Below are 23,830 nucleotides of genomic sequence, written 5' to 3'. Positions count from 1 at the left end.
TCTTATTTAATCTTTTTACTTCTTACGATGTAAAGCAACAGCACATGGCGGTATGTTTGCGAGTGTTGTTTACTATAGTTAGATACAACTTAAAAAAAAACAGCAGTTGGTAACACTGGCCACGGTCCGCGGAGTTCTGTATTACTCCTCTTACCGATCACAACAGTGAACAAGATCAGCTTTCTAGTGTTTGACTGTATCAAGCAAGCCAGCGGCATCAAATTTCCCGCGTGTATAATTTTGTCTCGTAATTAGCTTTTTGGTTTAGGTAACAACAAAAGCTTAAATAACGATCTACTTTTTGTCACGGGGAAATTTTGTTAGGCGGTCGCGAATGGGGATGGAACTTCCCTGAAGGATTGAGTTGTATCCGATTCGCTGCTCAGACTGAGCGGCACTGCGAGCGGCGGACGCAAACCGGAAGTAGTTTTTTTAGGGGAGCTGCTTTCTAAAATCCCTCGCTCTGTATACAGGTACTGCAATGCCGCAGCTCGCATCTCTGAATGTGGTCCTAAGCTTGAGTACTCCATTTTAAAGCTCCCCAGTGTCAGGCCTCAACGCTTTGTGAACCAGAGGTAGCGTCTCGCTTCCACTTATACCTAACCTTAAAACAAGGCTTAGGGTTGTGAGGAGACTCTGATACCTAAATCCCAATTGCAGTTCGTGCATCAAGACTGGTTTGCGTCAGTTTTGCCCTGATGACTTTTAGCGAGCAGTACCTGCAAGACTGTCGCCGAGAAACCAATGTATGTTACTTAGACAAAAGAACCCAGGACCGCCATTTTGACTGAATAATTTTGTCACTCCAAGAAAACTTCTTTGGTGTATTCTGCTTTTTATTTTAAAAAAAAAGAAACGGCGTGATTGTAACTCTTACATTACGTTATGCGGTTGTTGTTCAAAAGCAATCAATTTATTTTTCTGTGCGCGAAGGACAACTGCAGTAGACAGCGCAATCGATTTCTTCGGTATCGTTATGATCAGTTTAACGTCTCCGAGCTGCACATGGGTTATGAAGTAGGCCGCTGTGGGGTGCTCCGGATTAATCTCGACCATCTGAGGTTCTTAAACGTGCTGACATTGCCCATCGCACGGGAGTTTTAGCATTTCTCCTCCATCAAAATGCAGCAGTCGCGGGAGGCCTTTAGAGTGGAGTTTTATACAGAACACTCGAACAGAGATGCGATAGATTTCTTGTGTCGTGTTTGGGCACCAGGAAGGGGTCGGTGCTAGGGACATTTTCGCCGACAGCGCTGCAAGCTTAGCCTATTTTGGCGTCTGGCTTATGACTAAAACACGTCCTCTGTGCAGCATAGATAACTGCTGTAAGATAAAAAAAATCGGGGCTCTTAATATCCATTATTACAAATAACTTCACCTCTGCAAAAATTTCCTCCGCTTTCTTCACGGCGTGAAAAAAGAAAAAAACGTGCCTGTTAGTGCAGTTCTAGCCTTCTTGTAGATGGGTCGATGTATATATACATGACACATATAGAGAGCGGTAAGGCACCCCGTCATGTTTCGTGCCGCCTAGAATGTGTAGCAGCACAAATCTGCCCCAAATCTACGCTCTGCCAATTTACCCCCGATAGAGCAGCTGCTCTCTATACAGAGCAAACATTTATCCCCCTGTGAGCAGTGGTATACACCAGACGTAGAGTATGCCTAGAACAAAGCACCGATTTCTCTGTTTGCGGACTTTCGTGTTCTTTTTCAAACATATCGTTCAGGGACATCTGGCCGGAGTGTCCGCTCTTGCTCCCTCTTTAACATTTCAGCGCCCTGCCCAAAAAGCACTCCAGCTGCGATCGCTATTTCTGCTCAAGCGCGTTTTGGTGGGTCGTTTCGTATGCGTGTTTGTGTAGCGCGTCTCAGCAAATCGGCAGCGCTAAACATACTTAAAGCAGGGACTCGCGTACTCTCTAAATATTCCAGGAGGACCAGAACAGTATGTGTGCCCATGCGTGCGAGCGCGGGTGCATGTGGCAGTGTGGGTGTGTGTTTGTGTTCGTGCGTGCATGCGGCCCAGGTCTGTTATATGCACGGCTTGTAAGTGTCCCGGGACTGCATGCAGACTCATTACAAATTCGTCCGCTCGGTATATTTTCGGAGATAATGTATAAAGAGGGCCAGTTTTAAAGCTCGCAGGGGCGTCCTACTCCTACTGTAATTAGAGTTTCCTAGGGAGTCCGTGGTAAACCTGAGTTCAGCCGCAGTTTACACGTTAGCGTTTGCGCGGCCAAGCTGAAAATGTCGCCGGAAATCCGGACTTTCCGCAGCGAACAAAGCTCTCAAAAATGCGCTGATATTTCCACGTTCCCCAGGAGAAGCCGGCTGTCACCGGGTGGCCCGAAAATTAGGCGCGCAAACTGCCTGCTCCAGTAACGACTAGCGAAAGACCTGCTTGTTTTGTCACTGACCTCCACTCTCGTTCCGTTCCAACTTAAGTCTCCGCTTTCCTGGGCGCACGTGCGTCTCCACTCGGAAGGGGCGTCTTTAGAGCAGGAAAACTTCCTTCCTGTCTGCGCTTATTCAGCCAGAATCGGCCAAACAGTGCGCTTTTAGCAGCCTCGTGTTGAACCGTCGGCTGCAACAAAGTTTTTAGTGCGATAGCATTAAAAACCTCACTGGGAAAGAAAAGTTTTGGTCTTAAATTTTTCTGACTGTCTGGAGGGCAGTGACGCAAACAGAGCGGACAATTCTCACTGGCTGAGGAAAAGCAATATCATCAGGCCGAAGTGATGTCACTTCTGGCAAAGGCATCAGCAGCTTATTGCCAACACATACGTAATTACGTAGGTGTCCCTGTTAATATTTTTTCTATGCCGGCTGCATTTAAAAACGGGCTTTTTGTTGAGTAATATCCGCCGTCGCGAATTCGTCCATCGGAAATGGAAGCATAAATGGCTTTTGCGTGTATTAAGCGTGCGGTAGCTCTCAAGGAAGTTACAAAATCAAGTGGAAATCATCGCGTGGCAGAGTTACAGGTTATTCCTGGTCTCTGCAAAGGCGCGTTCACACTGCCGTGTCGCGGAGGTCGCGATATTTGTCCTGCTTGATTCGCTACGGGCGCTGGGCGGCATGACGTGTTCACACAGTTGAGTGTAATTTCCGACATATTTTCTAAAACTTCCTCCTCCGAACGATATTCGGCTCCCGAGGCGCCGCCCTCGTGCCCTCTCTTCTTGCCGTCTCCTGCGATCCCATGGTGCTCGCTTCGAAGAAGAGGTCGTGGCCGTGCTCAAGCGTGATGGGGCTTTGGGAGCCCAGAAAGCTGGAGTACAGCAAATACGGAGCCAGCGGTGGCGTATGCTCCCGTGTTTGCAGTCGCACGAAGTAGCCAGCCACGCATGCCTTCCCCAACAGAGCGCGCACGGCGAACGGTTCTGCCGACAGTCAGATGTGCGTCTCGCCATGTAATAACATGCTTCACCTCTATACGGCCGGGCATAGAGAAGAAGCCAGTGATATAAACGCGTCTCCAAACGATACGCAGTGAGCCTAACCGAATCGCGAAAAAGCCTATTGTTAATCGTTGATCAGAAAAAAATAATCGCAGCAGTCGTCTAGATATAAAAAGCAGCATGTGTACGTACGCACGACGCCTGTAAGCTAGGTTGAACAAAACTCCTATCTTTTTCTATGCTTCATTTTTTTTTTCTAGTGGTCCATGAAATGGTGGTGCTGCTTAAACCCAAGAATGAAAAATACGGCGTCGTTCAGTGCCTCTTCCGAAAATTACATGACAGAGACATAGTGCATTAAGTCAGATAAAAATTAAAGATAGATCTAGGCTTACTGGCTTAGCTCATAAATCAGATAAAGCTGTTAAAGCTTTGGTTTAGCCATGTAGCCCAGCATTCTGTCGTGGAACCACTCTCCGTCCTCGTCATGAGTTCCTCCTTCCACCGTAGCCACTCTCTAGGTTCTCCCCGTGGTGGGCACCTTCCGTTTGCGCCTTCCTCCGCTGTTTTCATAGCTTCCTAAGCCACTATACTCTCTTTCATACATCAGGTGGACACTTCATGTCGCTCAGCACTCGTCGCGAATCGACCAGAACAGGCCGCGCTGCCTTCTCGACACGCCAGTATGACCACGCCTTCTTAATACCCCAGAACATTTGGGAACTGATTCGACAGCGTATAGAGCACATGAAGAAGGTGTGGCACCGGGCCTTCCTCTCCAACGGTGTGAAATGCGCCAGGTTTTGAGCGCGGTTTCTTGCATAGGAAAGAGGGTGTGTAGTTTGATGAGGAGTCACAATCATCCAATCTCTTTATTCTAATTTCTTTGTTTCCGAAGTTGGAGTGAGTTTAAAGAATAAGAGTAATTATTCTTCGACGCCCACCTGAGGACTGCCGTACGTTTACAAAGGAAAGCTAACAGCATTTTTAGAAACTTCCCTGTTTGTGACAAATTCGTACTGGTCCAGGGCCCCGGTCTAGAACGATTTTTTGGCTAAGACACCGCAGATCGCAAGAAAACCAATGATGAAGAAGCGAGAGAATGAATCGGAAAAACCCTTGTCACAAAATGCGGCCACTGTTCTTGTCTTCTTTCGTTACAGCATATCTTCAACGAGCCGTGTTCGCGCGTATATTCATTTCATGCTCTCGCACACCTATAAAACCTCTGGCGCTCGGTTCTGAAAGATACGTCACAGTTGGCGCCCTCTCCACATGAGGCCGTTGCAGAACTGAATTTCTATCCCGCATCCGTAATCATCAACTCAGTTAAAAAGCCCGACCATATTTTGCACTGATATAACAAATGAGGTAAAACACATCAAGTATTTTACATGTTGCCAAAGCAATACCAAAGGGCGCCTGTACCAACGTAACACAACTTTCGAAGTGGAACTAGTACGGTAGAACGGTATAATTAAAACTCTTCGAAAGCTCTTTGCAAGATTGTTGACAAAAACTGCGAGTACCATATAACGGCGTCAATTTTATGACAGTGCTAAAGCGCCTGTTCACTCTTCGAAATCGGCTGTTATAAAACCCCGAGGCACCCACTGTGTGGCTGGGCACTGAGCTCGTGGTAGTAATCGGGCACACGTCAGTATACTTTTTTTTCTCGCGTGACTAAATCGCTCTCTTTAGTGCTGTGTCAGACAGTGCCCTAAATCAGCGATGGAAATAACCGATTTTCTCAAGCCATTTTTCTAGCGTACTAATTTAAAGTATTTGAAATATGCCTATGCACTTGTTCATATAACCGAACCAGTTGTCGATTGCGTCAAAAAGCAACGTTTTTTCCCATTAATTCTTGCCGCATACCTCATGCGACTGGAATCGCCTTCCCGCAGATATTGCCGAACTTAATAATTACGATATGTTCCGCAAAGCCATAGCTAGCATTGTATACTCTGCTCTTATTTAAATTTATCTCTGCTGTATTTTTTCTAATTTCATTCTTGTTTTTTTTCTACTCCCGCTCTGTAATGCCTCTGGCATTCAGGGGTACAATAAATAAATAAATATAACCACCTCTCTTTACTTTCACTACACATGCTTATTCGTGCGAAAGCAGCAGCCTTAACGTGGGTGCTAGCCCACACAAGCGCCTGAAAGGGCATGCGATTGCGCTTGCCAGGGAGGCGTCCATTGGTGATGTATATAGGCGAGCGGCGAAACTATGCAATGCTTTGAGCTAACTCGTTGCTAGGTCTACCTACGTGCTGCAGATTTATCTTTATTTACTTGTACATACTGCAGCCCCTACATGGGCTATCGCAGGAGTGGACATATACATTCAAAAACTAAAGACATGGTAGCAAAAAATTAAAATATCAGTTGAATACATAGCGGAAATTGCACAAATTGGGAGCCTGGGTACAGTAAATAAAGAGATTACGGAACAGTTATGGCCTGTGTAAACTTGTCTATAGAGAGGGCACGCACTGGACCGGGCAATGGATTCCAGTGTTTGATGGTGCGCGGAAAAAAACTGTATTTAAACACATTAGTGCAAGCAAAGTAAGGTGAAAAATTAAGATTATGATAACTTCTTGTTGACGATGGTATGGCACTCAGGATGTACCTGTCACTTGAGAGTTGATAGTGCAAATTAACGACGCAGTGGAGAAATTTTAACGATTCTAGTTGCCGGCGAGTAGCGAGGGTAGTTATCTGCAACGATTTCTGGGCAGAAGAGGGTGAAAAATCACTGCGATATTTAATATATATGAAGCGAACTCATTTCCTTTGGATGGCCTCAATTTTTTTTATTCCCGTTTACTTTGTAATCATTTCACACGAAACAAGCATAGTCAAGAATTGGACGGATTAGGGATTTATACATTAGTAACCTGATTTCTTTCGCAGCCTGAGTTAATGTTCGTCTAAGATACCGTAATTTTTTAGCGCTCTAGTACAGATGAAGTCAATATGTTTGGACCATGATAAGTTGGCAGTAAAAATAATTCCTAGATACTTGTACTCGGTCATCCTTTGAAGGGGTATGTTATGAAAAGAGTAATCAAAAGCCGATGAAGAGTAACTATTGCTGAACGTCATGACAACAGTTTTACGAAAGTTAATATTCATCTCCCAACTTTCACACCACCTACAGAAGCTAGAAAATGATTCATTAATGCGAGAATGATCATCTAAAGAGTGAATGATGTCATATAAAACGCAGTCATCAGCGTACATGCCAATTTTCGAGACGATGTTACAAGGGAGATCATTTATATACAATAGAAACAAAAAAGGTCCTAAGACAGAGCCTTGTGCCACACCAGATGTTACGGGGGCGACGAAAGACTGGACTGAACTGTAGTTAACAAACTGTAAGCGCTCAGAGAGGAAATTAGAGATCCAGGTCACTAAGGTTGAATTCTTCAATATAAGATTTAATTTGAACATTAGCTTAGATTGAATAACAGTGTCAAATGCTTTTGAAAATTCAATTAAAAGAGCGTCAAATTGATAACCGCAGTCCAGATTATGAGCAATGTCGTGCACAAACTCCGTTAATTGAGTAGATGTGCTAAAACCTCGCCTGGTTAGATAAAATGCTATTCGATTCAAGAAATTGTACGATATATGTATGGATGATATGCTCAAGCATTTTACAAGATGACGACGTAAGCGAGATAGGCCTGTTGTTTTCAAAATGTTGCTTATTGCCTGACCTAAATAACGGCAGAACTTTTGCCAATTGGCAGGACTTAACCACAACTAAGAGATTTAATAAAAATAACTTGTTGGTAACGAGATGTTCATAATGAGTATCTAACGAGGAATGCATTTGAGATTCAATCAGGCCCGCTTGATTTCTTCACATCCAAATTCAGTATTATATTGAGAACACCCTCCAAAGAAACTGTTACATCATCAATTGAAGATGTTTCGGCATAGAGGAATAACGGAGTGAATAAATTGTCATGTTCCAAAACAGACTGAAAGAATGAGTTAAAAGCGTCTGAAATGGTCTTGGGGTTCTGAATTAATTGGTCATTAACAATAAATGAATTCGATAGAGTATCCTTAGGAAGCATCGCGGGCCAAATTTTTTTTGGTTGCTGATCAGTAAATTTTGAAGTTGAGCCCGAAAATAAAAATCTTTAGAAGAATTTGTCAAAACACGGAGCTCTTATTTCGCTTTGTTTAACTGGGCAATGCTTCGAGGTTTAGAACATGATCTCGATGACCTTAACCTTTTTTATCCGACGTGACAGAGGAAAAATATCCCGGTTAATCCAGGGAGCGTTTAAGTTCTTCTTTTTAGATTTAACAGAGACGAAACGATTAATGCAGATAACCAGTGCTCCCGTGAAACCAGCACTTGCGCATCAATCAATGAAGAGTCGCTCAAACCTACGTCATCGGTCTTCGCACCGCTTGCTTTTCGTAGTGTTTCAGGGCGAAAGCCGAGTTTAAAAAAAAAACTACAATGTTAGCAAATTGGAACAGCCTGCAGAGGATTTCGCCTGTCAGGTGCCACCTCCGCTTCAAAAGAACGCTCGGTGCTCTTCACTACATTTGTTACCAATTACGTGGCGAGTTATGCACACGCGGAGATGGTACGAGATTAGCTTGCTTCTGCTGCATGGCCGGTGTATTCTGATAGCTTATGGGTTTTTGCGTCTGTAACTGTTTTTGTGATGTTATTTCTTTTCGTTTGATAATTTTTTTTCTGCCTTCATGTGCAAAATTACCACCTTTGCTTTTCAGTTCTGCTTAGGGACTTTTTTTCACGCATTGCTTATATATTGTTTCCTGCTACAAGAAATGACAAGATGTGCATCGTTTCGCAATAATCACGCATGCAGTCAGGAAAAAAGAAGACCGTAGCAAAAATAAAAGGAACAGATTTCGAATACAACGCTACTGGCTGCCACAAGATAAGACAGTTTTTTTTTTCTCCTATATCGCTCGCTGGCACAGCGGCATTTCATTTCCACTTCTTGGGGCCGCCGCGGGGGCTCATTGGTTATGGCTTCGGCTGCTGACGCGAAAGACGCGGGTTCGATCCCGGCCTCAGTGGTCGAATTTCGATGGAGGCGGAATTCTAGAGGCCCGTCTACTGTTCAATGTCAGTGCACGTTAAAAAACCCCAGGTGGTCGAAATTTCCGGAGCCCTTCTCTACGGCGTCCCTCATGGCCTGAGTCGCTTTGGGACGTTAAACCCCCGTAAACTATTTCCCCTCTACTTAATTCGTGCAATAAAGCTTACTGACCTTTCACAAGTGCAACCTATGTATAGACTTCACTTGAACACCTGTTCGGAATCTATTTGTGAGCGCAGTTAATGGAAGTTCATTATCTGTAGAAAAAAGAATAGTTGTTAAATGTCAGTACTATGCAGCGATCATTCACAAATATGCATCATAGGCCGCATTTTCAGAGCGCAACATCAGCATAAATAAAACCTTGCAAATTAATCTTACGAAAATTGTTTTGATGACGTACCTATCGAGAACATTTCACACATAGGCCTTCGTAGTCGGCCTGAAACAGTGATGTAAGTCTGTTAAGTAGGTGATGACACTTTTACTTGTGGCTGCAACGCACGCCAACTGTGGTCTAAGAACGACTGCCCCTGGTTTGATCGCTTGTGGGGCAGAGAAATTTTTATAAGGGAAAGGCAGAGAAGTCGGCCAGAGTGATGATTCTCTATCCATCTACTGTGTACTGCGGGAGGGCAAGATGAGAAGGAGGGTCATGATTGGTGGCGACGTGGACAGAAGAGAGATGCAAATATTTACAAGCACCTCAGCAATGTTCGTGATCACAGCCGCGTAATACCTCCCTCAGAGCATTCGCTTCCTTTAGTTTCATCCTAAAAAATATTTCAAGAGTCCTAACTTTATTTCCATCATACCTGCAGAGCAATTCCTTACAAAACTTCCTAAATAGTTATTGTATCTCCGCCAGCACGTTCCGCGGCTTTAGAATATATCTTGCTATGCAGCGCAATATTACATTTTACTGATCACCAGCGTACTTGTGGTGAGCACAACCTTGACGCTAAAGATATTTCGGAAACCAAAGGTTTGTTTCTGTAACAAAACCCACTACGTCATTGCTAATATCTAGTAATCAACCTTATCTGCAGCGACATCCAGTGTTCCACAAAGTTCGTGCTTGGGCCTCAAATTTTTCTCGTATACATTTACAATTACTTGACTACATCATTTCCTGAATAATGACTAGTTCTATTTAACTGTATATCTATCACAAGATCAATACCTACAATCATTACTGTAAATATCGAGAGGACCTGCATAGTACATCAAATCTGTGAAAAAAATCGCTCATGTAATAGAAACTTTTCTAAGCGAGAGAGCATGCAAACATCTTCTCGCTTTACCCACACTAACGTACGCTGTTAATTCTTAATTGACACTAGTTTTATTCACATCGTTTATATTGCCCATTACTAACTTTACACCGGACGCATGCCCACCGTATATACCACTAACAAACGTAAACCATGCACTAGATTATTCATGTTACAACTTTTTGTTTCGTGTATTTTGTTAAAGGCAACCGACAACTCTCTAGGAAGCATTCATTTTACCGCGAAAGGGTAGAACACGTATGTGTCAGATGGCGCTATGTTCTCAGTAAACAATGTTGTTTTTGAAAGCACTCAGATTATTCCGTCATAATAAACTATGCCCGTCGTTGCAGTGTTTTATTTCTGAAAAAATATATTCATAACCCTGATTCAGCATACATTTCATTTCGTCGCAAATTGGCTCATCTCTACGTGTATCACGAGATAGGTTTTCCCGAGTATACTTTGAACAAAGTTTTCTCACATCAAAGAGCAAACTTTTTGTCGAAGAACATGAAAATGTAAAAGCTGGCTGCCACCTTCTCCCACTAACGTGCATAACTGATCATCATTCCAAATATGCCATCAAATATAATTGCCTTCGTGCCTCCATATTCGCCATCCAAGACGGCACTGCATGCCGTCATGACCACCATTGAGAGTGTCTTTAGTTGACATTTTTATAATAATAATAATAATAATTGGTTTTTGGGGAAAGGAAATGGCGCAGTATCTGCCTCACATATTGGCGGACACCTGAAGCGCGCCGTAAGGGAAGGGATAAAGGAGGGAGTGAAAGACGAAAGTAAGAAGAGGTGCCGTAGTGGAGGGCGCCGGAATAATTTCGACCACCTGGGGATCTTAAACGTGCACTGACATCGCTCAGCACACGGGCGCCTTAGCGTTTTTCCTCCATAAAAACGCAGCCGCCGCGGTCGGGTTCGAACCCGGGAACTCCGGATCAGTAGTCGAGCGCCCTAACCACTTAGCCACCGCGGCGGGTTGACATTTTTGGCCTAATCTCCACTTTTAGGTATTTTTACATCGTAGGCCTCTGGAGGTGCTTGAGGTACATAAACTCAATAGGACGTATACTGAGTTCACTTTTTTCGTGCATCTACAGTATCTTTGTCCCATGTAGTTATTTTTCATTTTTCGAAATGCCAATCTGTCGTCGTTGTTATCGCGGAAAAGGGAACAAACAGCATGCATTACAATGTGAAGTGCGAGAAGTTCTCTTTGTCATGAGAAAAAAAAATACATGTCAACAAGTTCTCAAATACGTACAATGCAACTGGCATACATTTTGAATAAACTACTTTGACTTTCTTAGTGCTCAGTATTTTATTGCAGACTGAGCAGTGATATAGCGACGGCTGCCATTTCTGCCGTCGATATGGCACCTAGCGCGTTTTCCGTAAAAGCCTACGGTTACCGGTAACGTCTCCCTCTTTCCTCTTACCCCACAGACGCTCCGACGTGCGTGGAAGGGGCGCCTATCGTGTACTCGGCGTCCCGTCACGAGCCTGTGCGGGTCACGTGTCGGGTGGCAGCGTCACCCGAGGCGGTGCACTTCCGCTGGAGCTTCAGCAGCAGCACTCGGCGCACCGAGCTCACCGACTTCGTGGTGCTGGGGCCCGAGGCTGATCCGGACGGCACGCCCGTGCTGGACGGGGATTCGCCCACCGTCGTCTCAGTGCTCGAGTACACGCCGCACTTCCAGAGCGACTTCGGCACACTCCTCTGCTCGGCTAGAAACTCCAAGGGGGACCAGCGCGAGCCCTGCACTTTCCATGTCGTGCAGGCTGGTGAGCGTGCCTGGTCATTGCCACTTGACCCCGCCACTCGGTGTAGTCCGAATCGCTCGCCGTGCACGCTGTGTATCTTGTCAGACCAAGGTGGTGCAGTGCACGGTGCAAGCAAGCAAGCCAGTGCCATCGATAGGCATCGAGTATATGGGCCGCACGCGTTTATTAAAGTTCTATCGGCAAAATTTTTAACCGCAAATGTACGTTATTGGGTATGCGGGTACTGTCAAAGAAAGCACCTCGTCGTGCGGCTTCTGAAAATGTATCACTGCTCTGAAAGGTATATATCTATGTACTTCTTTTTTTTTTGCCATGATAAAACCGTGTGGTACCTCAGAGTAGAGCGCGACTGTAGACTCTCGGGCGCTTTGATATATCAGAACGCCTGATAGCCTGTGGTCGCTAAGAAATCGTGGCTTCGAGCACTTAAGCCTGACATGGCAGCTGCCAGCTGCCGCTGGAGCCCCACATCACGAAATATTCATGCGAAGAACTCGTATAGCCGACTGCTGAAGTCGCGGATTGTTTTATTTTGAGTAGGAAAAAAATCTCGTAATAACAGAATACTTTTAAGGATCACGCCAGCTCGGTGTTTCGTTTCTGCTCACATATCACTTTATCAGAAAAGCTTCAGATGTCATCATCGGTTAAGGAGCAGGTTAGTGAACCTGAATTATTAACATGAATATTAAATTTGCGCAACATACAGCTGCTTGCAGCAAACAACCACCAAATTACCCTTCATCTTTGCAGAAGACGGCAGTTTATATTATTTGGGGCTGTTAGTAGGACTCGTGGCGATTTCGCGTCGTTCAAAGCCGCACGCTTTCTTCACGTTAGCATCACGTGACGCATGTTGTCACTTGGTCGCTCGCTACCGTGGCAGAGAGAATGGGTCGCTCGAAACAGTGCTCGGAAGAACTTCGCGAACGTCGCCGCTAACGCGAGCGCAAGCGACGACTACGTGAAGATCCGGAGTTGCAGGCCGGTGAAGCGGAGGGAAAGCGTCAGCCGCGAGAGGACCTTGTCGTGGCTACCTCGCGAGGTCGAGAAGATTAGGGAACGGCGCCAGGATCAGGAAGTGCGCGCCCAAGAAGCCGTCGTAGGCAAGGGACAGGGGAACCACGATGGGGCCACTCGGGCGTTTGAACGTCAGTTAAACACCAGGTGGTTAGGCTTTGCGCATTAGGTCAGCGGCAGAGACAGAAAGATGCTGCGAATTAAAGTGGTAGCTGTGCGCTTAAATGTCTCATCCATAGGGAGCATCATAGGGAGGCAGAGGCAGGCGATTAGCTTGCGCTACGAAATTTGGCGGCATTTGATTGTCGCCTGGTAGTCTTTTGCCGCAGCTCGGTATGAGTATAGCCCACACTGTTATGCCGCCTTAAATAAGTAAATTATTAGTACCTTAGTAACGAGTTGGATTATTAATTGTATAGACTCTGAAACAATCTGAAATAGCTCCAAAAAAGCATAAAAGCGGCACGAAATGATTTCTGTGACCATTGTAGAGCAAGCACGCATAGTGGGAAAAGAAGCTGCAGAAAGGATAGCCGTAAGAGCACTCATTTGCCTCCATACCACGTTCAAATATGCAGTATTAGAAGACAGTGTGTAATGTATGTAAAAAAGGCGCTACTTCTCTCCCATCGTTCTGGGACTCATAGGAGGCCCCAGCCACAGGAGGAGACACGCTGCTCCTGATACGTATCAGCGCCATTTTGAATACACCAGCATAAACATGAATACCCGAACATGGTCCTTTTGTCATGAGTACATCACAAAGGGCCCCGTGCGGCTCTGCTCCCTCGCGTTTAAAGCAATAAATAAACAAATCAGCAAATAAATAATATCTCGCTTATTCCTTCCGTTGCGAAAGGGAAGGTCATTTGGATTTTAAAGGGACTTAAGCATCTTCATCCACTTTTGCAGCACTTGAACACAGTGACCAAACGGCCAGCCAGCATATTAATTTTTTCCTTCCATGGCTTTACCTTTCATGTTCGTAAAGTCACGAATTTCCGATTAGGTCGTAAAATACGCTAATGTTTTTGTGTCAAATGACACCTGTAATAGGTATCGAGCAGTCAAGGGCACGGAAATGAGAGGCTCATTATAACATACATATGAAGGATGCAAACCGTCACCGAAACGCAGGAGAACATAGGGGAAGTGTCCTAACGTGGCAGCGTTAGAGCGGATATTGAGAGGAAAAACTGTATGCGTTGTCACACAAATTCAGGATTGGTCGAGAGGGTTGTGACGTTACACGCTGAGCAGTGGAGCGAAAATTAATAAAACTGGAATTAAATTGTGAATATGAGGTTTTAGCATCACTGAAATGTCATTATTACATAACAGGATGCGAAATAAATTAATCACGTTGAAAAGAAAATCGGTTTCGTTTATGGGGGTTTAACGTCCCAAAGCGACTCGGGCTATGAGGGACGCCGTAGTGGAGGGCTCCAGACAATTTCGATTACCTGAGGCTTTTTAACATGCTCTGACATCGCACAGTACACGGGCATCTAGAATTTTGCCTCCATCAAAATTCGGCCGCCGCGGCGGAATCGAACCCGCGTCTTTCGGGTCAGCAGCCGAGCGCCGTAACCACTGAGCCACCACGGCGGTAAAAGAAAATTAGGATGATTTATTGGGAATCGAACCCATGAACTTGTGGGCTGCCAGTTAAGACATGGTACTCTTCGGCCACTGAAGCACGTTCGTTCGACTTGGTTACAGAGGGGCGTTGTGTGTTTTGTGTTGTATCACATGGTCTAGTATGCTTATAAGTGTGTGCTAATGAGTGTGTTCAATTATGAAAAAGTTTTAATTAAGAAAGAAAGTAGTAAGTAACCCGTAACGCTGTCGCGGCGTACCCTTATGGCGGAACCTAACTGTTCCCCTATTTTTTTGTTTTAATTTGTGGCGTTCACCAACTGTAATTTCCTTTGCATACCCAGCAATTCTGGACAAAAGGATTTTTCACCAGGAAGGAGTTTATGAACGCAATTTTATCATATACTTTGTATAACAATCAATATATCTGCCGATCTCCTATCGTCAGACTAGCATTTTTTGCCATTAATGCTTTTGCCATCGTCAAAAACATTCCGCATTTGTTTTCAATCGCAGTCTTAACTGCTCAGTGCGAGCGATGGAAAAACTTTGAGAAAGAGCTTGCTACACATCGGAAGAATGGACTATTACCTTACATTACATTACAGTACGTTACAGGATCCCAATATTCAAAATTTTTCTCCAAGAATGCCGGACATCTTTCGGTGACTGTTGGCTTCCTTCATAGGTATAATAGGTTTCATTTGAATGTCATTCTTTATTCGGTGGAGGATACTGATCAGCGCAGGATTCCAAAATGCGCGCCATCTTCCACAGGGTGTTGCATTTGGGTTGCAAGCCCCAAAGGTAGCGTTGGCCTGGCGGCCTGGGGCAAAGCTGGAAACATCCGAAGGTCCCGGCAAAGGAAGAGTCGACTGGCAACAGAACAACTTGTTTATTCTGGCATCTCAAAAGAGCAGCCGGTCAGGGCGACCACGTTACTCGAAGGAAGAAATCGGAGTCTCTCTCGTTGGCGTCCGGGGCAGCTCTCTTTATATACCCTCGGAGTCGAGGGCAAGAAGGAGCGGCTTGGGATGAGTCGCACAAGACGGCGACGCATGAACATGTTCAGGCGTGACGGGCGCGTCCGCCAGGCCGGCGCCGGTCAGACCTCCTCGCCTCCCAGTTGGGGGAGCTCCTCTCCCCGGCTGCCGCGCTTTGACAAGCGTGGGCAAAACATGCACACACACACACACGCACGCACGACGACACGTGGCACTGAAACCTGCCTGGACGCGCTTGGCGGGAGGCGTTGCGGCCGCGATGAACGAAGCCGCGGCGTCCGTTGCATCCGCGCCGGCTATACCGCGCGTCGAAGGCGAGACGTAACAGACCGCCCCGCCGGGAGAAGGAGATCCCGATGGTCAGGGGACTGCATCCGCTGTCCAGAGGGATGTCGCTCGATGATGCTCGTAATCGAAACCGATCGTCCCTCGGCGTTGCTTGAGCGCAGCGCACAGAGAAGGCCTCGTTCTCGGGTTCAGGATCACATAGGACACTGCAAAGTCACTTCGGGAGAGTTGCCATTTTTGTGCTCGTTCCCAGCAAGCGTTAGAACTACGCCGAAACGCAACCGCTCAGTCAGCAAGCACGAGACAACCCTCACTAAGCTCTGCCAGGCTCTTTCCCCTTTTATACTACTGCCTAGTTCCTTACAGTAGTCAAGCAGCACTCAGAACGCGTCCACAAATTGGAAAATTGCACTAGAAAGCACATAATCACATTGAAACACTAAACAAAAGCAATATGTTAAAAATCCTGCCTCAGGAAGAAAACATCAGTAACAAACAACTTTAAGGCGGATTCCTACGTTAGGGGCTTCGACTTAAGCCATCGGCGTTACCGTTGAGACTCCCCTTTTTGTAAAGCACCTCAAAGGAATATTGTTGCAAAGCGAGGCTCCAGCGCAGGAGGCGGCCATTTTTGGGAGAGATGGTTTGCAGCCATTGGAGAGGGCAGTGATCCGTCTCAATGATAAACCTCGAGCCGGCTAGGTAGCATGACAATTTCTGAACGGCCCACACGAGACACGCACACTCTTTCTCGGTGGCGCTGTACGCCTGCTCACGACAGGTCAGCTTACGACTAGCATACAGGACGGGGTGTTCCACTTCTCCATTGTCCCTTTGGCACAGTACAACGCCCATGCCTCGCTCACTAGCATCGCACTGAACAACGAACCCTTTTGTGTAGTCTGGCGATCGTAGCACAGGCTGGCTTGTTAGGGCGCTCTTTAGGGCGCTAAAAGCTCTCTCCTTTGTCTCGCTCCAGACGACTGTTTGGGGCTCTGTTTTTCTTAGAGCATCCGTCAGGGGAGCCGCGATATCGGAGTACCTGGGGATGTACCTCTGATAGTAGCCGGCGACACCTAAGAACGACCGAATATCGGTCTTCGTGCGCGGTTGCGGGAAGTCTCGCACAGCAGCCACCTTTATTTCAGAGGGGCGGCGACGACCCTGTCCAATCACGTGACCGAGGTATACAACCTCGGCCTGTGCTAATTGGCACTTGGGAGCTTTGACTGTCAAGCCCGCTTCGCGCAGGCGGGTTAGCACTGCCCGCAAGTGTGCCATATGCTCAGACCAGGATGCGGAGAATATCGCTACGTCGTCTAAATACGGTAAAGCGAATTCTTCCTGTCCTCGCAACACTTTGTCCATGAGGCTTGAAAAGCAGTATGGCGCGTTCTTCAAACCAAAACTCAAAACTTTAGGACGGAATGTTCCCATTGGTGAAATGAACGCCGCATACCTACTAGCCTCTTCTGTAAGTGGAACCTGCCAATAACCCCTGACAAGATCTAGGGAGGAAATAAACTGAGCGCTACTAACTTTCTCAAGGCGCTCCTCGATGTTAGGGATCGGATAAATTTGATCCTTAGTAATGGAATTAAGCCTGCGGTAGTCGACGCAAGGACGAGGTTCCTTGCCCGGTACCTCAACTAAAATCAAAGGGGAGGTATAATCACTCTCACCCGCCTCAATAACACCGAGCTGTAGCATTTTCTTTACCTCAGCCTCCATAATATCGCGCTGGCGGGGTGACACCCGGTACGCCTTGGATCGTACTGGCTCTGGGGAGGTAAGTTCTATATCATGAGTAAGGACAGAAGTCCTACCAGGCCTCTCAGAGAACTGACCTTGAAACTCTTGTAAGAGTTGGTGTAGTTCGGTTTTCTGCTCAGCCGACAGCGGTGCATTAATGATTAAGTCACTAATGACCTGATCAGTGTCTTCCCTGTTCGTCACTGAGCCTAGTCCCGGAAGCTCGACCGGAAGCTCTTCTAACTTTCCCGTGTCGTGCATTTCATCTCCAGTACCTGGTGCCTTCAACGCTACAGGCTCAATTTTATCCATTTCTGACGTGCTCAGAATATCAGCTTGCTGCGCCTCCGACCCTTTCTCATTGTTCGACAACGTCGGCCCCGCAACTACCGCCTTTGCAGCGAGCTCCCGAACTCTCGATCTGGTTAAGGCCTGAACGCTAGCCTCACCAAACAAAAGCCCCTTCTCGCGCAGGAGGTGATCGGACCTGTTCGAAAATAGGTACGGGTACTGGGGGGGCAGCCTAGATGACACTACGGCCTCCGTCTCAAGTGCTCCGAAAGGTCCTTCAATAAGCACTTTTGCTACGGGCAGACACACGCTATGAGCTTCCACTGCTTGCTTGATCCATGCGCACTCGCCCGTGAACATATCGGGTTCTACGTAAGAGGGGTGAACTACATCCATTGTAGCTGCGGAATCACGAAGCACTCGGCACTCTTTCCCGTTCACGAGGAAGTCTCGCATGTAAGGCTCGAGAAGCTTCATGTTCTCGTCAGTGCTACATAATGACAAACACACGACTTCTCTTTTTGTTTCTGGACACTGCGCCGAAAAGTGACCCGGCTTCTGGCACGTATAACACACGCGCGCTTGCCTCCTCTCGAACCGCTTTCTGCGTTCGGCTTCGGCTGCCGCCGTCTCCTTACGTTCGGTAGGACTGCTTTCACTCGCATCCGCACTAGGTGTTTCCCCCCTTGCTCTCATGGGTGTGAACTTCGGCCTCTCAGACTTGGAGCCAAATTCCCCCTTTTGACCGTCCTTAGCTCCGCGAGCCCGACGCGTCACAAACTCCTCGGCTAGCTCGGCGGCTTTAGCCACTGTACTAACGTCTAGCCTATCCAAGACCCAGTACCGCACGTTCTCAGGTAACCGACTGTAAAACTGTTCCAGCCCGAAACACTGCAGAATTTTCTCGTGGTCACCAAACGCTTTCTCTTCTTTGAGCCACTCCTGCATGTTTGACATAAGCCTGTAGGCAAACTCTGTATATGACTCATTTCTGCCTTTTTCATTTTCCCGAAACTTCCGACGGAACACCTCCGCTGACAGCCTGTACTTTTTTAGCAGACTCGATTTCACTTGGTCGAAATCCTCTGCCTCCTCTCTCTTCAAGCGAGCGACTACGTCGGCCGCCTCGCCGGGCAACAAAGTGAGCAAGCGCTGTGGCCACGTTTCCCGAGAGAACCCCTGCTTCTCGCACGTTCGCTCAAAGTTAACCAGGAACAAACCAATGTCCTCTCCAAGCTTAAACGGCCGCATCAGGTCAGTCATTTTGAACGATACCCGTTCTCCTGCACCGTGTGCCTGACTTCCATTACGAGCGCGTTCCATCTCTACCTCGAGACGCTTCATTTCCAAAGCGTGTTGACGGTCGCGCTCGTCTTTCTCTTTTTCTTTTTGTTCTTTACGTTCGCGCTCGTCTTTCTCTTTTTGCTCCCTCTCCTCAATGGTCTCAAGGCATTCCGACAGCTCGTCATCATCAGCCTCCAACTCAAGAATAGCCCTTAGCAGTTCTGGTTTTCTGAGTTTGTCTGAGACATCCAGACCCAACTCTCTTGCAAGCTCCAGCAATTTCGGTTTGCGCAACGACTTCAAATCCATGGCTGCTCCGAATGCTGCTTTCTCTACTGCCTACTATTGTCTTGCCGCAAACTAACCCGGCAGCAACGACAACCACAATTACCAGCTCTGTTTCTGACACTAACAAAAGCCTGGCAAAACTCAGAAGAAGAAAGTCCCGCACTCACCAAACCTCGCAGCCAAGAATTCAGCGCAGTCGTTCCGCTGCAGGCAACCAGTCATCACACAGGGCTCGTTGCACTGCTCCCGGATGGTCGTTGTGCTGCTCAGCATACAGTTGACCGCATATCTTCGCTGCTGGCCTCCGTTGTCGGGATCTCACCGCTGGCAACCAGTTGTTGCAAAAGGGTTGCAAGCCCCAAAGGTAGCGTTGGCCTGGCGGCCTGGGGCAAAGCTGGAAACATCCGAAGGTCCCGGCAAAGGAAGAGTCGACTGGCAACAGAACAACTTGTTTATTCTGGCATCTCAAAAGAGCAGCCGGTCAGGGCGACCACGTTACTCGAAGGAAGAAATCGGAGTCTCTCTCGTTGGCGTCCGGGGCAGCTCTCTTTATATACCCTCGGAGTCGAGGGCAAGAAGGAGCGGCTTGGGATGAGTCGCACAAGACGGCGACGCATGAACATGTTCAGGCGTGACGGGCGCGTCCGCCAGGCCGGCGCCGGTCAGACCTCCTCGCCTCCCAGTTGGGGGAGCTCCTCTCCCCGGCTGCCGCGCTTTGACAAGCGTGGGCAAAACATGCACACACACACACACGCACGCACGACGACACGTGGCACTGAAACCTGCCTGGACGCGCTTGGCGGGAGGCGTTGCGGCCGCGATGAACGAAGCCGCGGCGTCCGTTGCATCCGCGCCGGCTATACCGCGCGTCGAAGGCGAGACGTAACAAGGGGTGTTCACACCTTGCTGACACGCTCGCGCCCCTGGCCCCCGCAGTGTACACACGGGAATGAGCTGAAGCCGTCACAACGAAAGGAAGAGAGATCGGTTTCGCCAGTTTTTAAGCGACCGTCCTTTCTGGGAGGCCAAGACCCAGGGCACAAGACGGGAGCAGCTTGCTTAGCAGCAACGCACCCAAGCTCATAAAGCTCCTTTCCTTACGAGCGCAAAGTGTGCATTGCTCATGGAAAGAAAGAAAAAAGGAAACGGGGGGCGGGGAGAGGCATGGGTGGCGTAGTGAGGAAGTTGAGGACTTTATATAAACAGTGTCTGATGTAGCGCAAGGCAGCCGTCTGTCCATAGTATCTATCTTGCTGGTGGGGTCATTCGGAAAGATAACAGCGTGTGGCAGGGTCGGCAGCTGTCTGCACCTAAGCTCGTGTATCAAAACAGCCGCGTTACGCTTTCGAAACAACTGCCGCACGCGCTACGCTTACGAGCGCCGCGAACGTGCGGCGACGGACGCCTTGTTTGCGCGGGCGTGGCCAGTGCACAGTGAGCGCGCTCTTTTGTAACCACTGTCCCTGTTCGCAGATGCGAGGCACGTCCTCTGATACGCACGGGCTGACTGCAGTGCATCTTGTGGATTAAGGACCGGGCCTAGGCCGCTAATCTCCTCGCGAGGCTCTACATGTGCGCGAGCGCCGCGTTTGCGGACTGTTTATCCGGACAGCGAAAGGAACCGCGGAGGAGCTAACGATGTCGCCTTTTAGTGTCACCGCTTCCTTTGCTTCTTAGACCTTCGGGCCCTTTGAACTCGCATTTCACTAGACAAAAAGGAAGAAAGGGCAACGAAGCGGAGCAGCCTTTTCCTTTTTTCTTTCCTTTCTTTCTTCATTTCTGAAGGTTTACGGCGTCATTTATTAAAGCGCGAAGAGCAGACGAACTGGAAAGATATAGGTCCGCATTTATGAGCTTAGGCACATAAGCACTTACATGAAATGCCGCTGCTAAATGCGTAATGAGTCGTAGTTTTGCCTTAAGTGCTGCAATATTAATTTAGGCGGCTGTGCTTATGCTTGATTGCTAAATTAGGGCTCCCTGCAATTTTCCTGCTATTCATTGCCGCTGCGGTTCATTCGACATCAGGGTGAGGTCGCGTTCTTTCGAACTCCTTTGCAAAATCAGGACATCCTGCGCGTCAGCTGCTATTCTAATGACACCCGAATTCGAGACACCTGCCCGAGGACTGCCTGTTTTCATTTATATCGCTGACCTGTAATAACAAGGGCCTCATCCCTTCCGGTCTAACGTGCGCAAAAACGGTTCTCTTTTACATTGTCTTCGATTCTTATAATATTTCGGCAATATGATAAAAACAAGATAGATTCGGACAAATGATCAAGAGGGTCATGATAATAATCATCATCAGCTTAATTTGTTCCTGTTCACTGCATCGAGCTAGGCGCGGCCAACCCGTGCCCTGTACACAATCTTCATCATCAGCTTAATTTGTTCCTGTTCACTGCATCGAGCTAGGCGCGGCCAACCCGTGCCCTGTGCACAATCTTCCTGCCTATCTCAGCAAACCTACTCATCTCATCCCTCCACGTACATTCCCTGCCGCTCTCTGCTATATATTTCACCGCCCTTAACATTCACTCCGTAAACTCATAAAAAACTTGCAATATGTTCTGCTAATTACGCGCCCTTCTTAAATCCACCTCTTACTCTTAATTTTACACCGAATCATAGGATCTCCTTTGTCGTTTTATCCACGCTACTCTTTATTGGTCTCGGACAAAACATGCGGGTTTCGGGGGCGCTTTTCAGATAGCGACACTCGTATGTCGCGTAGAGAGAGAGAGAGATCGAACAAAAAAAAAACGAAACGCACGGACGATATGTCGCGTAAAATTACGTGTTTTTATACTACTTCGCGTTCTAAAGTATTTTTATAAGTTTACCAAGGGGAGGTCCAGAGTGGTTCTGATTGCACCACGAGTAATGTAGTGCGAAATACAAAAATTTTTGTGGGACGATAAAAAGAGCGAAAAATAAAGTGTCCCTGCCCGTGCCACTCAGTATAACGGGCTAGTGTGAAAGGCAGTGCAGCTCTGCTTTTCGACGACGTTTTGGAAGGAGTTTGTAATTTTAGGAAGCCTCTAATACGTAAAGACGGTCCTTGATTGGCCGCCGCTTCACTGTCGTTGTTCATTGCAAATGGTCCGTCTTGTCACTGGTGATCCGGATTGGCCAGCGCTCGGGCGCTCGCAAATAACGTAGCTCTCTTCCCGAATAGAAGTTTTGTGAGCCGAGTCGATAGTTTCGCTCTCTCTTTCACACTTTTGTGGAACTATTAAGGCAACGCAAAAACTGAAGAGAGAGAGAATGAGTCGCAGCAACTAGTTAGCTTGGTCTTTGCTGGTTGGCTCGAAGAATAATTAAGCATTTCGTAATCCTTCGATCAGCATTTGTCAGAACTCGGCTGTGCCAGGATATACGTAGCGAAAGCTAAGGCATAGCTTGGTTAGCCTTGGTTAATCTTGATTGCAAGTACAGGTTAGTCTGCTTGTCAGGCTAGTTGTCACGTGGTTCGTCACGCAGTTGGTCACGTGACCAGTCACGTGGTTGGTCACGTGGTGCGGTGCGAGCACGGCGAAACTGCGAGTTCGTGGCCAATGTGGCTTTCGCTACAAAACGGCTTTCGTGTAAGTCGCCCTCATCAAACCTAAACCAACAAATGCCGCGGCAGCCCCAAAAACCGGAAGTGTCGTATTCACCAGCACGCTTGTGGCTGCGGCATGCGAAAGCGAGCCCCCGAAAACATGCATGCATCGGAGCAGCCGCAACAGCAGCAGCTCAAACAGGAGCACTTTTCCGGTCGCGTGTATTCCATTTCGCTCCGTCTCCGCCGCCGCAGCAGCCGGGTTCGACAAAACCGAGCCTGAGAACGCGTCTTCCCGTCTTTTGTTTTCCAACGGCGGGACAAACAGCGGGGCGCGTCAGGCGGAAGGCACACGCTCATTCGCGCGTGGCCAGGCCGTAAGCGCGCGTTTCCAGTTTCGTCCTTGCCCCGAAGTCTGACAGACGAGCCATGTGGAAAAGCGCGCGCAGCGATGGAGCGCGCGCTACGAGCAGCGAAGGCGGCGGCAGAGATCACGCTGTCGTCCATCACGCATTGCAACGCCGGGGCGCGCCAAAGAGCGGGCAACAAAAGAGCAGCGAGCGCAGAGCCGTCCCTTGGCCGAGGCGCGGCCGCTCTTCGCTGCGAACTCTGGCCCACGGAGGAGGGAAGCAAAAAAAAAAAACAAAAACAGGAAGGCCGGGCGCCACGGTGAGGAGGAGAGGTCGTCGGCGAGGCGGACTGTCCGGTTCGCCGGAAACGTCCCTAATGTCCCGCTAATTGGCCTCGTGTTGTGCTTCTGGTAATTGGGTCCAACCTCGATTGCGTGGCGCAGATCGACAGTGGCTTGTTGTTCCGGTAACAGCTCACTCAACTAAGTCTCCGCTGCACACTCAGCCACGTTCGTGGGCTCCGGAGTGATTTGCGCCACTGCGCGCACTCGAGCACTCCGGGCGAGAGCGTTGGCTTTTTTTTTTCCCTTCGTCCTTGCGCCACACATAGGAGCGGCCTGTTGCAGGAAGCGTTTGTTAAAATGTGACGAGAACTAAGTAGCCGCGGGCAATTCTTTTCTCCGCGACTAATGACACTTTTCCCGACTGACGAGGGCGCCACAGGCATGAATGGGACACTAGTAGGCCCCGCGTAGGCGGTTTTTACAGGCCGTAATATTTAGTGGACCATTAGAGGTATCCATCCAC

At 47.9% G+C, this 23,830-nt stretch overlaps 1 protein-coding gene across 2 annotated transcripts in view; it reads left to right on the top strand.

Moving 5' to 3' along the window:
- LOC144136190 (neural cell adhesion molecule 1-like) overlaps window positions 1-23,830 on the top strand; it is a 408,281-nt gene that overhangs the window by 147,957 nt on the left and 236,494 nt on the right. For both annotated transcript variants that reach the window (XR_013315572.1, XM_077668279.1), the window contains exon 7: window positions 11,262-11,600. Coding sequence is in view for 1 of the 2 variants with exons in the window: in XM_077668279.1 (XP_077524405.1) it covers window positions 11,262-11,600 (339 nt within the window). In the remaining variant the exon portion in view is untranslated. The remainder of the gene's footprint in view (window positions 1-11,261; window positions 11,601-23,830) is intronic.

The sequence above is a fragment of the Amblyomma americanum genome, chromosome 1 (assembly GCF_052857255.1).
Source record: "Amblyomma americanum isolate KBUSLIRL-KWMA chromosome 1, ASM5285725v1, whole genome shotgun sequence".
In the NCBI taxonomy this organism is placed as follows: domain Eukaryota; kingdom Metazoa; phylum Arthropoda; class Arachnida; order Ixodida; family Ixodidae; genus Amblyomma; species Amblyomma americanum.
Note: the sequence above shows the minus strand (reverse complement) of the source record. Positions and strands in the feature narration are given on the sequence as shown.